Consider the following 15140-nt stretch of genomic DNA (forward strand, 5'->3'; position numbering starts at 1 on the left):
GCTGTTTGGCAAGGAGTGGAGGTGGAAGCTGCAGGCAGAACCCCCGTGCCCATGCTGCAGCTGAACCTCTAACGCTGTAGCACCACAGAGAGCAGGAGCCATCCGGGACATGGATGTGGAGCAGCAGGATGCTCTTTGCCTTAAAGGAGGCTGCAGAATGTCTAACTGTGTGCCTCTGTTTTAATCCAAGGGACCACCAGGTATTAAAGGAGAGAAAGGAGACACTGGAAGTCCTGGTGTGCAGGTAATGGTAGACACCGTTCTTTTTAATCCTATGAAATATTTCCAATTTTTCCCAGTAATTACTTTAGGCAAGATTGAAAAGCCATAGAGTTGTTACTGTTGTCTGCTTGGAAGCTGTCTTTCATTTTGGAAGTGTCATCATTTTCCCAAGGGAAACTGAGTCAGTTGGTGCAAGAAAGATAAACCTATCTTGAAGCTAGAGATAATGGAATTAAAGGTGGGATAACAGTGATTTTTATCTTTAATGAATGACTCTGTTTCCTCCTCCATCTTTTTCTTATGTGCCCTATTACAAGATGAATTAGGGCAATGATAATCAAATGCCAACTTTACCCAGCAATTCTGATTTACAGGGCATTCCTGGTGTGCAGGGAGCTCCAGGCAGGGATGGCCTTCAAGGTGCAAAGGTAAATATCTCGCCTTTAGCTCAGTTTTCATGCCTAAAATTCTGCTGTGAGCATACCAGCAGAGACTAAAACCATCCAGCTCTCCTAATGCACTCAGTGCATAACTGAATGGTCTTTTCACAAAGCTGGAGGGACTGGGGGGGGAAATCTCAGATTTGGCCAAATTTGGCCAGGTGCCACCCTTCTTGCCTTATTGGCAAGAGGCATTTTTTTTACCCCTTCCTAGCAAGCCCCTGTTAAAAGAAGCTCATGGAAAAAATGCCTCACTGCTTACTCGGTCTCTTTGAATTCTCCCGTTGATAAATAACTGGATTTGGCTTTGCAGGGCGTGAGGGGACTAGAAGGCACAGCTGGGCCTCCGGGACCTCCTGGACCAAGGGTGAGTACTCACTATGAGTGACGTGTATCAAAATCTCTTCCTCAGCAGGGCTTTGTGGTTTCTGCTGACCAGCTGTCACCCAGAGGTGTCACAGCAAAGCCCCTTCTCGGGGTATCACGGGCAATACCTGGCACATTGTGCAGATCTCCACTTTCCCTGCCACTCAGTGTAAGAAGTAAAAACTTGACTACTTCTGGCACGTTCTGGGGAAGCTTTGACCCAGCAAGGAGATACTTGTTTTGCTATTTTTGCTTTCCTGTTGTACTCTTTTTCAACTGTTGGTTGAGTCTGTGGTATGTGGGCTTGTTAGACTGAAATCAGCAGGGGCTGGAGGATGCAGAGAGGTGTGAAAGTTTCCCCCCACACCATCTCCCATATCTGCTCTATGCAGACAGGTGTATTTGCACTCTGTCGTATCCAGGAGAACAGAACCTTAAGATCTGTTGATTTACATCCATCTGCTAATTCGAAGGCACCACAGTCCTTCCAAGTTCTGTGAAACAGGTACAGGTCACTTGGCTTGGGAAACTGAACCAAATTTGATTTTAGATGATGGGTGGTGGACCTGCTAGTTACTGATTCTCACTCCTGAAGTATAAGGACTTTGGCAGTCCTGAATCGTGTAAGATGGAGATTGCTCACTGATGGTTTTGCACTAGACCCTACAGTAGTAGTGCTGAAGTCCGGTATTTATGGGACCTGAGGTTGAATTCAGCTCATAACTTTGACTTGCTTATCCTGGGAAGATGCGGAGCTGGCAGGGTTGAACCTCAGCTTTCTAAATGCAAAGAAAGCACTGTAGCCTTCAGAATAGGCTCTGAAAGCTGTTCTGGTGCTGCCTTGAAGACTTCTCTCATTTCCACTGATCAGAAGAGCTGCTAATCTCTATTGACTTTAAGCATAATAGCTGGAAAATTATAAAAGAAAGTATTTCTACTCGTTGTTTTTTGCTTTTTTTTTTCCCTTTATTTCTCCAAAGGGCACAGAAACTTCAGAGAGCGATGACTGAAGAAGGCACTTCACACTCTCTAAGCTTCTGTTACTGTTTTAAAGTATTAGAGGCAAACACAGGTCGTCTTAAAGGAAAAAGAAAAGAACAGCATGGTATTAGGAGGCTGAAGAAAAGGGTTTTGTGCTAGGCTATGTCTATAATCTGAATATATAATGAAGGATCTAAAGCCTGTAGTGTAAATACACACTGCAGTTTGTTGGCAAAACTCAGCTTTGCTGGCTTGCCCATAATTGAGACAGTAATAGGAAGTGATGTGAACATGGCTCATACACGATATACTCTTAACATTGGCCTCGTGGCCGGACGAGGTACTGACACAAACCTTAAGGCTACAATGCCCTTGCTAGAGTCCTCTAAACCCAAACTGCTGGTGCCCCTGGAGCTGCAGGGAGATGTCAGCTTTGAACAGAAAAAGAAGAAAGTTAGGAAATAACTGGACTTCTATCTGTGTCTTGTAATTGATGTCTGCAGGGTTTCCAAGGAGTGACAGGCTCCCGAGGCAGCAGTGGGGAGAAGGGGCCTCCGGGTGACGTTGGGCCAACAGTAAGTTTCTGCTTCTAGGTCTCAAAGCAGGCCAAGACATTAAATAATTGAGTAGAAACAGGCTCTTCCCACAGCAGCTCTTCTGCAGAGCTTAAAGGATAGTTTTAATTCACAGTCATCCTTCTTAAGGAGATGCCTGGGTATGCAAAGCTCAGGCTACTTAACTGTCTATAAAGCAGGTAAAAAAATCCCACCTCCCTTTGCTCGCTGTAGACTCACAAGCCACCCAAAACCCAACATGCAAACAAATTTCCAGTGTAAGATTCTAGAATAAAGCACGAGAGTCAGTCCTGAGCTGGAGTAGCCAGCGTTGGGCTTGTAGGGGCAACTGCTGGTCTAGATGTTGCAGTTATTTCTTCTTCTCAGATGTTAAAAACCACCTGATACGTTGGGAAATCTGCTCGAAGATTATATCTGAGGAATTTCTGCTTCTCTGTTGATGGTGCTTTATGCCACTGCTCCAGCTGCTGCTTTGTTATTTTTTTTTTTTCTTAAAAAAGTAACCAAAATATTCCTATGAGCTTGAGGCTCTTCTAGTCACTGTCATGAGGTCAAGGAAATGACAAGAGTGTGGGAAGCAAACATTGTGCTCCATGTCCCACTAATGTAATCTACATCCCTATTGATTTTTTTGTTTTCTTCTGCTCTTCCTTTCCCTAGATTTTTTTTTTTCTTTTCTTTCCTCATAGGGGCTGCCAGGTCCAAAAGGAGAAAGAGGAGAGAAAGTGAGTTTTTCTGATGCTAGGCAACACTGTCATGTATTCTACACTCAAAAGAGGATGTGGTAACCTGGTTTGCAAGCTGTGCTTACGAATATAAACCAAACCTTTCTAGCCTTGAGTAACTTTGTGTACCTATAGTTTGTTGCCTTACTATTCACCTGCACGGGCTATGCCGGTGGGATATAAATAATCCTGCAGCAGTCAGGAGCTCCTTAGTATCAACTGTAATAATGAAGAAGAAATGCCAACTGAAAAACCGTCCTTTGCTACGAAGGAAAAAAACAAAACCACTTGTCTTCACTGAGTTGCTCTTTTTTTAATGTACTGCATAAGAGGGGGCACGTTTGTCATAATCCTCTGGCGTGCCCTGGCACAGAGCCTCGGAGGTCAGGAGATCCATGCTGCCTTTGAAGGTTATTTTATTGTGAGAAGAAGTTTTTTCTCATCCTGAATTTTGGTTAAAAAGAAACCTCGTGTCTTTCTAGGAGTCTGAGCCTCATTGCCAAGATTGGCTTATGTGAATTAGGCTTGAGACAAGGGATGAGGTGCATTTGTCTCAAGTTAATACCTCAGTATTATAGTTTTAAACAATATTCCCCTTCCGTTCCCACCAGCTTTTCCTTTTCTATACATTTTTTTCAGTGGAACTTTCCTTTTTCTCCTCCCTTAGGGGTTGTGCTAAGCTTTTTTTTTTTTTTTTTTTTTTTTTTTTTTTTTTTTTAAGTCTGGGTAATCTACCCAGTGATCCAGCTAGAGATGTATATTTTATAAATGTTTTTGGAAGTATGCAGTGTGTTAGGTATGAATTTTCACAGAGGGAGTCAGTGTTTATTTTTAAGCTCCTTTTTGCGTGTTTATCACTTTTCCCTACTTCATTAAAACTTTCTAAAGGACCCCTCATATATGATTTATTCAGAATACAGTAACAGTAAGAATCAATATTCATAAAAGATTTAGATAAAGATATGATGGTGTAATATCTGATCATATTAAATATTTTACATATCCCAGAACATTGAGTTATAGACTTAGCACCTTTTATGGTAAAATTTGAGAGTGAAATTTACTCTCCCTTTTTTGGTAGCTTTGGTAATTATTGAGATTCTGCCTTGGGCTTTTTGATGTGCAGGAGAAAAGCAACTATTGATGTTTCCCAATTTCAATTTTATGGCTTCAGAGCTTTGTGATAAATAAATAAAGCTGCATGTCACAATAATTAATATCTCTGAAACTCAAGCTGACAAAAAGAATGGACAGAAAGCAGTATGATATCGATCCTTTTTAAAAGATATTGATACTTTTTTTTTTTTTTTTTTAATTTAATTTAAAAAATATTTCACTTCAGGGGGAACCACAGTCCTTGGCCACAATTTACCAGCTCGTTAGCCAGGCTTGTGAGCGGATGATTCAAAGTGAGTATAACCAGCCCAACTCCTGGGTGTGTTCATGCCTCTCCAGCAGTGGTGGACAAGACCTGAGGGAAGACAGCACGAAGCTGTAATGATCCAGGGAGCTCCTCCATCCTGTGCCATGCTGAGCACCACGCACAGCAAATGTCCCATCGCAGGCTCTCAGTGCTACACTGGTTTTATTGGGTGGCATTAGCACAGAGACCTGTGAAACGTTTCTTTCGAAATCCCTTTGGCACTTTGAAAAAGCTCCTTTATTTCTTAAATGGAAAAGCTTGAAACTAATTTGAGAGAAATTCTTATTTCGGTGGTTTGTGCTGATTCCTCCTGAGGTGAGGTGGTTTTGGTAAAGGTCCTGTGTGGTGATGCACGAAGAGAAGCAGCGGTTTGCCCAAGGTCAGGCAGCAAAGTCATGATTCAGCTGCCAATTTTCCTCTTCAGCTTCTGGCTTTCTCAGTTTGGACTGACAGCTTTTAGCACTAGCTGATCATTTAAAGTACCTTTTTAGACAACATCCTCTTAATTTTTGTCTCTTTTCTGAATCTCCCAGCCAAGGAAACATTAATATTCTGTCTTGTCTTCTCAGCTCATGTGTTGAAATTTGACTCATTCATTCATCAACATGCAAGAAAGCCAGTTCCTGTCTGGGAAGAAAAGTTAAAACCAGGAGAACCAGGACCACCAGGGCCTCCAGGTCCCCCTGGAAGCAATGGAGAAAGAGGAGAAAATGGCATCCCTGGACAGCCAGGCAAAGATGGGTATCCTGGAGAAAGAGGTATGGACAAAAACATTCATAAGCATATTTTACCATATTCTTGATACTTTAACTAAATATTTTAGTGCCTAAAGCAGTACTATAAAGGTAATCCATAGTATTATCTCATCTCATTGCTATTTTCCTTTTGGACTTCTCTCTTCTCGGAAGAGTCATCCAAGTTAGCTCAAAGAGTAGGGAGAAGACAGATGCAGCCCATTATTTTTGCAAGCCTTGCTTTGAGAGGAAGGCCGGTTTGTTACCATGTGTATGGGGGATGGAGAGCTTAATTTTAGAGGGCAGGAGGCTTTTCTTACAGAAAGGCAACAGAAACAGCCATTGGGATGAAAACGTGGCGGTGGAACAGATCCCCTCTGGGCAGAAACGACGAGCCTTGGGAAACACTGAAGGCAGGCATGAGGCAGCTGAAGTAATATTGAAAGTAGGTTTCTGGAGCAGTATTTCCAACAACAAAAGCATCACACATGACTAAAGAAATAGATTAATGCAATCTCAGAAAGTGGCATCAGTTATTGCACATGAATGAGCGAATGCTGGGAATATGTTTTGCTTGGATTTGCAGGCAGTGTTTGTCAGTGCCTCATGTAATTGTCTGTCAAAATAAAATGAAAAACCGTTGGTTTCAGCAGTGTCTTAACACCTCTAAGTAACTAGAGACCTTCTGTTTAACTCCTTACTCTGGCACTGTTCAGTCTTAGCTGGTGCCTACAGAGCTTATCAAAATGTCACTTGAGAGAAAAGGGAGGTAACAACCTGCAGATGTTTCCAGCCTGTCGAGCGAGGAGATGGGAGAAGACAGTTCTCACTGAAAAACAATCTTAAGGACATGACCGATCAAAATATTTTCATCTTAAAAATATGAAAAAAGGTGTTTTGTCAAAATGCATCTGTTTCTCTGAGATGTACTGGTTTTGTGAGCAGTTTGGTGCGAAAACAGCAATACTGGCTTACCACCACCTGGTCAAAGAGGCAGCTTAGCTTTGTGATTTGTCTGATCCACGTGAAAAGCATGAGTGCACCCCACACTCAGGCCACTGCACTAACACCAGCACCGTGAATTTCTCTGTGAAAGATCTCCATTTTCACCCATATCGGGCTGCCAAACGATGCTAGCTAGAGCCCTGTTGTTCACGGGCAAACGGCTACTCTGGAAAAGAGAGTAGGTGCCCAGACAGAAGTAAAGGAAAAGGATATTCCTCTGTGTTGGCCAAGGGCTGTGGCTCCACTTCAACATCTAAGAGCCTGGTGAGGAGCCTGTAGAAGCATTAATTCAGGGTGAAATGTGAATTGCAGTGACCCTTATCTTTTATCTGTCATTAGGTGCCCCAGGGCCCAAAGGAGAAAAAGGGATGTCTGGAGCCACTGAGGAAGGGATCCAAGGACCCAGAGGCAGAACAGGTACGGTGAATACAACCTCTTTGTACTGACCCAGTGGGGCCATCCAGAGCTCACCAGCTGCCAGACTGAAAGCGTCATTCAGCCTTAGGACCACTGCGGTGGTGCTGACTGACCTTCCCCCAGCAGCACTGTTGGCAGCATCTTGGATGGTTCCTCTCTGCTAAGATGTAAGAGACTTCTCCAGGCAGCTTCTTCCCTCTGGTACCCATTCCCAGGTAATGATGTATTTTAAGGACCTGAGACACATCCAGGGAGTTTTAGCTTTGCTGCCTTCTTGCATGCAAGATCAGACGCTCAGAGGATAGAAACTCTGAAAATTCAGCTCATGAAACACAAGGGGGTTTGTATAATCTGTTAGGATTTGGCGTACTCCTTCATCCTGATCCCTGTTACCTGGGGTCTGTGGGAGGTTTGCCACTGACATAACAATGAGTTACAACATCAAGAGAGTGTGGTCAAACATTATTTAAATTTTTATAGTTGAGATGTAAAGACACAGAAAACAATCACTCTGGGATGGATCCTGGGGTTAAGGTGATTTTCTATGTTGACACTTAGGTGGACTTTGGATTCTCATAACCAGGCTTCATTTTTACCTAAGCTGGGCACCTTTAAGGTCAAGAATAAGCCCTCTGGTTAGTGGGATTCAGAAGAGGTTTTACAACTGTCGCATTCTATTTTTCCATCAAAATGAGGAAACAGTACTCGGAAAATTAACCACCATGTAGGATGGGGAAAACATAGAGGAGGTATCGCAGCGAAGCAGCTGAAGTAGATGTGCTACAGCTTACAGTTCTTCTTCAGGTCCACCAGGAGAAGTTGTGCTGGGGAAACCAGGTCCGAAGGGCTACCCTGGGAATGCTGGTCCTCAAGGTTTTCCCGGTGTCAGGGGGCAGCCTGGACAGTCTGGATATCCAGGGGGTTGTGATATCTCTGGATGTTATGGAGCAGGTAGACGAGGTAAGTCCTGACTATCTCAGTACAAAAGTTAGGGGTTTAGAGCTGGTTACTTCTCTTAAACTAGGCAGAGACTTTTGGTCATCCTTCAGGCACTATCAGTCCTGCAAGAGCTTCCTTTGCAAAGCAATCGGGGTGATTCAAGTGCTATTCCTATGGATAAAAGCCCGTTCAGCTGACTGCTCCTCAGCCATTCTTCATAGATTAAGACATAACTGCAGCAGTAGTCGAGCAGGTGGAGTGATCGTGGGGGTATCTTCAGTCCTTAATGTCCCCAGCAGTGTGGATAGAGAGAAGCAATATCTCAGTTCCTACACACACATTTCATGCCGGCTCAGTTGTACAAAGTCCTGGGCAATGAAGAAGATTACTGGCACAGAGCAAAAGATTTTCAAGGGAAAAGAATTAATACTATGTCATTCCTTCTCAGTGCTTGACACCGATTTATTTGTTGGCTCAGTGGCCTCATCTCCTTTCCACACACAGATTTCATCCCCTGACGGCTGGTGTGGAGGCAGCTGAAGACGTTCCCCTTGCCCTGGAAATCTCTGGGTGAAAGCTCCACGCACTCCAAGCGAAGCAGCAACCTGGACACCAGATGCGGTGTTTGTGGTTGTTTTTTTTTTAATGTCCCATCATTCCTATACAGGCAAGTCAATCAAACACTAAAGCCACCGAGCCAGCCTGTGTTCAGATGAGTCATCCCTCTGTTTTTTCCAGCACTGGACAACTGCAGTGTTCAAACTCCCATTGCATGTCCCACAGCAAGACAAAGACACGGTCAGAAGTGCAGGCTGACAGACTTGTGAAAAAAAAAAGAAATAATGTATTGAAATGCTCAGAAATAACAGATCATTTTTTTGCCCGTTTGTCTGCTTGTGGTTTATTTTCGTCACTTGTTATTCTGGGTCCCCAGCACAGAGGAAAACAGCACCTCATGCCCAAAGATGCAAATCCACTGGAGCAAAACTGTGTTTTCTGTTGGTTGACAAGGTAACAAAGTCTAGCACCATTTTGACTGTTTCTGCTTTTGGCAAAACGCTGATGGCTTCCTTGCAGGGACGTTATGTACACAAGCACCGCAGACAGCGTGACAACCTTCCCGTGATGTGACAGACCCCACCGTTTAGCCTTGTTCTCCGGGGCTTGGTAACTGTCAGGCAAAGCCTTAGATCAGACAGAGCATAGTCGTGTACTGAGAAGAGCTGGGGATTAACCTCTCGGCCTTTTCCATCTCTCCCTCCTGCAGTTTGAGTAGCTACTTTACATTTTATCAGGTAGAATATTGAATAGCTCCGAGTCTGACTTTAATCTGTACGACATGAAGGTAATTGTCACGTTACACCCCTTTCCTTGCGTGAGCCATAGTCTAATATGTCTCCACAACAAACCATACAGGTACTGATAAAAATGTAGCTCCTTTGCAATCACTACTTTTGGCTGTGCTTGCTTACACTGCTTGGAAACTGCTCTGACTTAAACCCGGAGCCACCAAATCTTTCATTTTTTGCAAAAGTGGAATGAAGCAAAAAGAAGCGGTACAGATTTTTCAAAGATGTCAAGAGGCAAAAAATGGAGCATCATGAGTATTCCTGGGCACTTAGTTCGGATGTGCAATTTCTGCAGCTACATGCAGGTTGGTAGTTGGGTATTCATATGGCTGCAGCCAACTTTTGAAAGCTTAACAGCAAATACCTCCACATCTAGAAAGTAGATTGTCACATAAATAGCAACGAGTCAACTTTAAGAAAATTAGGTTGTTTAGACAAGGAATCCAAGTATTATTTCTTCTTGTCATTATGGAAAAATCTGACAGAATTAAGAAGTTTTGCTCAAGGAACGTTTGACTACATCAGACTAGTATGGGACCCATCCTACAACAAATGTTACATAGAAGTATGATTACTGCATCCTGTAAGTATTTAAACTAGTCCTTGGCTTAACGTGTGTTCATTCTCTAGAAACTCCCAAGACTTAATGTTTTCAGTATGACATACATTCCCTTTGGAAAATGTAAGAAAATGCATAGAAATTCTGCTCTGACAGAAGCAGCATTTCTATTCACTTTGGAGCTTTCCAGAGTTGCCCTGACATAGGAAAGAGAAATCCTTCCAGCTTAGATAAAATGTTGCTGCAGACAAAGCTCCAGCCAGGAGAAAAAAAAGAGAGGTCGGAGGAGCTGGAGTATACAGCACGTTGGGAACACGGTGTTTGGAAGAGATGCATTCACTGAGACAGACACCCTGCGTACGTGTTGTAGATGTTTCCGTTGATACAGGTCAAAGAGCTTTTGATCTGTGTTTTTACCCTATTCTCTGAAAAATTAAGACATTCCGAAAATAAACCCACCAAACCTGCGTTAAGCTGCGTTCAGAATGGTTCTGCATTTAGCACTGGATATGAAAGCCAAGAGCTGTGATCACTGGCAGATGTAAAGCAGTGGGCAGCAAGGGCAAGGAGGTAAATGGGGTACCCTGCATGGCAGAGCCTAAAACTGTCCCACAAAACGCTCCCAAACTGGGGAAGGCAAACAGTTCAATGTGGAACATCTGCCTTTTGCTTTTCCCAGGTAATTCTCCTTCCTTTCTGATTTAAATCAGCGCAGGCAAATTCCCAGTTCTGAACTTGCTCTTCAAATCTGGGAACTGCAGGTGATTTGAGACAGAGCTCCTTTATTTTTCTTCATCACCTGTTTTTGAGAGATTCTAACAGCATCTCACCGCCCGCCTTGGGATTTAACCTATTTGGGAGACTTTCAAGTGACATTTGCCTTTGTCTGATTATTTCAGATACAACACAAAGGGTCAGACTTGAACAAAACTGGATCCCAGAAGGGTTATTCATTAGAAGACAAGACAACCTGCACAAACAACCTGTCCATTTATTTTCTTAAACTTTGTCCCACGAGTGGTTTTTTTAACTTGAAACCACAGGTATTTAGTCCCCCTAGTATCACCGAACACACGTGCAAGTGCTTTGTAATCCAGTTCCTTGAAGCCAAGGAGCTTTTCTCCTGAGAGATTTTAGTGCCCTAATAGAGCAATGAACGCTGCATGCTATCAAACAGAAAAAAAAAAAAAAAATTAAAATATTTCAGCTGTTGAAGAAACAAGCAGCCCTAATTGTGGAGGTGCAGGGAGGCTCGCGAGACCCTGCCCAGCCCAGTTTCCTCCTCTGCCAGTGAGTAGAGAACCCAGCAATTTGAGAACATTAATATCCCACGCTCTTTGCTTAACACAACCTGTTGTTTTCCCTCCTGGGCTGTTCTTCAGCACAATTTGTGCTTTTCTGGCCCAATTTATCACTTTTAATGCAAACTGTAGTTAAGAACAGTGTCATTCATTAGCAATGCGGTTTAAAAAAAAAATATTCTCCTGCAGATCTTTTCTTAGTAGGGACTTTTTTCTCAAAGCTTTAATTGCTACAAATAAAAGTTTGACTATTAGTTGTTGTTTTTTTTTTTTTTTTTCTGGATCTAAACCTGTTTTCTGAATAAATCTGAATTAACCTCTGTGCATAAATTCAACATGTCCTTGTGAAATCCCACGTGTTCCCACCATTTCTTCACCTTTGCAGACTAATGCCTGTTTACCTCCCCTTCTGTTCAGTCCTTACCAAAACCCTTTGTCCTGTTTTGCTCATTTTTCTTACTGCCCTTGAGTGTCTGGTGTCACAGAGACTTTCTTTTACACACAGCATGTAGTGTGACAACGTATCTTCAGTTTCTTTAAACCTTCTATCCTCCAGTCCTAAAATCGTGATAAAACTGGATTTTTACCTCTGCTGCAGAGTTTGACCCACCTGATGCAGTTGGATTCTGGCAGAGACTGAGGACCTTTCAGAGACAGATTTTTCTTTTTTTTTTTTTTTTTTTTTTTGCTACAACTATCATTTTAAGGTATTAAATTGGTCTCAGGAGTAAGACACAATAAGCACAGAAGACTAACCAGCAACACTGCTAACAAGGAGCTCTGAAGAGGCTTTCTCCAGGGCTCAACAGTTTGGCTTGACCAAATTTAAAGGGTTAGAAACAAAGAAAACATTCTGGGAGGGGATGAAGGTCTCTTAAATAGACATCACTGCAGTGGGGGAGAGCCCGCTGGGGCTATCAAGGCAGGCGGGGCTGTTTGGGGGGGATTTTCCTTAATACTGCACGTGAACCTTCCATCTCACACATGCGTCTTTCTGCCTGTCTGTCTTCACGCAGGTGGAATTCCTCAAGCCACTGATAAATGTCTAGAGAGAAACTTATCCAAAAGGGAGGTGATAATGTGATGTTATGGTGGGAAACAGTCCTGAAAATCTTGGGGAAATAGGGAGCACATAGATCATCCTACCAGCCAGCTCCAGATAAAATACTCTGTGTGCTCTGTGGCTGGGAAAAGGACCCAGACAAAGTGAGCATTAGGAAACCAGAAGAGAGGACGTACGGAAAAGCAGAAAAATGGTGGTAACTGAAGTTATTCCAGTCGGGTTTCTATGCCTTTGGTCTTCTTCCATTCATGGCCAATGGAGCTATTCTGGTGGGAAAGCATGAAACACCATGGTGAGGATATGATCTCTCCTCCACAGGTAAAACAGAAAAGATCCACTTTCTGCGATGCCTTTGGGGTCTCTGAGCTTAGTTTTGCACTCCTAGATCCTGAAAACCAATAACTTTGCTCTGGGCCTCTTTCAAGGCAGTTTTAGAGCTCCTGCTGTATCCCAGTCTGGCTTCCTCACTCCTCTGATGTCAGCTTGTTCAGTCAGGTTCTGGGAATCAGTTCTGAGCTGGGAACACTGCAAATGTTAACAGCCTGGCTGCATGCATTTTCCTGGAATCTTTCATATGGTAAAAAGCTCTTTCTTTGTGTTTCATGGGTTTGGAATAGCAGAATTATTCATTGTTCTATGGTTATAGTCTGGTTCATGTCCTAGTTTTATTCCAGTTTCTGATCATTGAATCCTGTGGAGGACTCCATAGGTCGAGGGAGGGGATTCTCCCCCTCTACTTTTCTCATGTGAGACCCCCCTGCAGGGCTGGGTCCAGCTCTGGGGCACCAACAGCAGAAGGACACGGACCTGCTGGAGCAGGGCCAGAGGAGCCACGGAGATGCTGGGGGGGCTGGAGCCCCCCTGTGAGGACAGGCTGGGAGAGCTGGGGGGTTCAGCTGGAGAAGGGAAGGCTCCGGGGAGACCTTAGAGCGGCCCCCCAGGGCTGAAAGGGGCTGCAGGAAAGGGGGGGGGGAGAATCTCTATCAGGGTATGTGGGGATAGGATGAGGGGTAACTGTTTTAAACTGAAATAGGGAAGATTTAGAGCAGATGTAAGGAAGAATTTCTTTAATATGGGGGTGGTGGTGGTGCACCTGTGGCTGCCCCCTCCCTGGAAGGGCTCAAGGCCAGGTTGGACGGGGCTTTGGTCAGCCTGGGCTAGTGGAAGGTGGCCCTGCCCGTGGCAGAGGGTGGGACTAGATAATCTTTAAGGTCCCTTCCAACCCAAACCATTCTGTGATGGTCCTCAAATGTCAGTAACACCTTTGTAACCCATTTCAGCTGTTGCTTCTCATCTTGTCCTGCCCGATGCTGTGATCTGCAGTGGTACTGACTCCTCAGGGACACAGACACATCCTTGGCACTCCTAAACCACACTGGATATTTCTGATGTGCTAGTGGGGCAGATGCGTGTGGCTCTTTCCTTCTCCTGCACGGCAGGGCCGTTCTGCCAGGGGCTGCACTGCAGTTCCACGTCCTCCCCAGGTGGTCCTGCTCGGTTGCTGTCACGGTGCCACACTCCTCTTGAGCCTCTGCAGTTCACACTGCGTGCACTGGCAATAACTTTTTGTGGAAAAGGTGAAGATTTGACACGGGCCCTTTGCTGTGAAGAAAGTACAACCTTTGCCTGCCCCTACTGAATTTCCCAATACAACTTTGGCTTTTAAATCTGTCCTTAAACCTTCATTAATTCTCCTGTTACCCCCAAATCATTCCCTTCTGCTAGGCAGGGGCCCAACCACAGCTTTTGCTGTACAGACACCCTCACCCTGTGGGTGTCCACCCCTGGCTGCTTTGGCCATCACTCTGCTGCTGCCCAAGCCCGTGTTCACTGGGAGGTGTGAGCAGAGACCCAAGCTGCTGCTGACTCTCCAGCCTAGATTGAAAAGTGCATGTGGTTTTATTGCTAAAAATGTGCATGCGTCTGCTCCATCGCTGTCAGTGCTCATGGGCTGGGGAGGAGGAGGAGGTTGCAGTGAGAGCTCTGAGCAGCCACTGTGGGCATCACTGCGATTCTGACCCAGCAATGCCCAGGGTCAGAAGTCTTCCTACATTCATGATTATTTTATTGGTGCATTCAAAATGCAAAAAAAGGCTCTGGAGGGGGTTCAGGCTGCTTCTGTGAGTGCAGCCTGCCTGCAGCACAGACCGCAGCCCAGCCCCGCTGCCATCCCCCTCTGTGTGCAGCTGCCCTGGTACGTTTACGCACCAGACCTTGAAGATGTTCGACTGTTTGTTTTCCTTTCATTGCCATAAGCAAATTCACTGACTGTGAAAAGGGATAAATTAGCATCTCCGAAGACTGAGTCTCTCTTTATTCTGAAAGCAATCAAAGGGGAACAGCAGCTCGGGATCCCTCATCCTCCCTCCCTGCACCACGCCAGCACAGCTCTTTGTGGAACTGGCCCAAACCACAGCTACTCTACATTTTTGTGAGTCATACAGATTTTAAACATCTGGCTGAGCCTGTGAACACGGAGAGCAGTGGTAACTTCTTAGATGAGACTAAACGGGCTGATCACTGCATTGATTTTTAGCCTGTACTCTACAGACTGAGTGCAGTTACTTGTATTTCAAAGAAATCTCTTTAAACCATATTGTTTCAGTTCCAGCCCTACTATCACAAGCCTGCACAGCTCTCTGCTGCTCCCTGAGCCATGTGACATGAGCAAGCCTCATGTGCCAGGCTACTGCATTGGGGTGCCACACATCTCACCTGGGGTCTCACTTACCCCAGGCTCTGCCTTCTACCAGGACCTCCTGTGCTGGCCTCCAGGCAGCTGCCTGCCTCTCCTGGTGTGCATTCCCCAAAGTGCTGGGCGAGTCAGACCTGCCTAGCTGTAAAATTCAGAGTGGCCAGACAGTCCTGTGTGTGCTGACCCAGCTGTGGGGTGCGGAGGAGATGCTGGGTGAAGCTTAGAGCCCCTCAGCTGCCAGCCTGGGCTCTGAGTCCTGCAGTCACGGCAGGTCCTGGGGGAAGTCTGTATTTTTAGACTGTCTGCCTTTCCTTGCACACCATGGTAAAATGTTTATCAGCCCTTC

General features: G+C 44.7%; 1 protein-coding gene across 1 annotated transcript in view; it reads left to right on the forward strand.

Moving 5' to 3' along the window:
• COL20A1 (collagen type XX alpha 1 chain) overlaps positions 1–8638 on the forward strand; it is a 49449-nt gene extending 40811 nt beyond the window's left edge. Inside the window, exons 30-39 of the mRNA XM_074920145.1 lie at positions 191–244; positions 597–650; positions 976–1029; positions 2513–2584; positions 3274–3309; positions 4652–4718; positions 5302–5490; positions 6811–6888; positions 7693–7848; positions 8332–8638. Of these exons, the coding sequence (XP_074776246.1) occupies positions 191–244; positions 597–650; positions 976–1029; positions 2513–2584; positions 3274–3309; positions 4652–4718; positions 5302–5490; positions 6811–6888; positions 7693–7848; positions 8332–8345 (774 nt within the window). The 3' untranslated portion in view covers positions 8346–8638. The remainder of the gene's footprint in view (positions 1–190; positions 245–596; positions 651–975; positions 1030–2512; positions 2585–3273; positions 3310–4651; positions 4719–5301; positions 5491–6810; positions 6889–7692; positions 7849–8331) is intronic.
• The last annotated feature ends 6502 nt before the right edge of the window (positions 8639–15140 follow it).

This window comes from Athene noctua, chromosome 16 (genome assembly GCF_965140245.1).
Source record: "Athene noctua chromosome 16, bAthNoc1.hap1.1, whole genome shotgun sequence".
Lineage (NCBI taxonomy): Eukaryota > Metazoa > Chordata > Aves > Strigiformes > Strigidae > Athene > Athene noctua.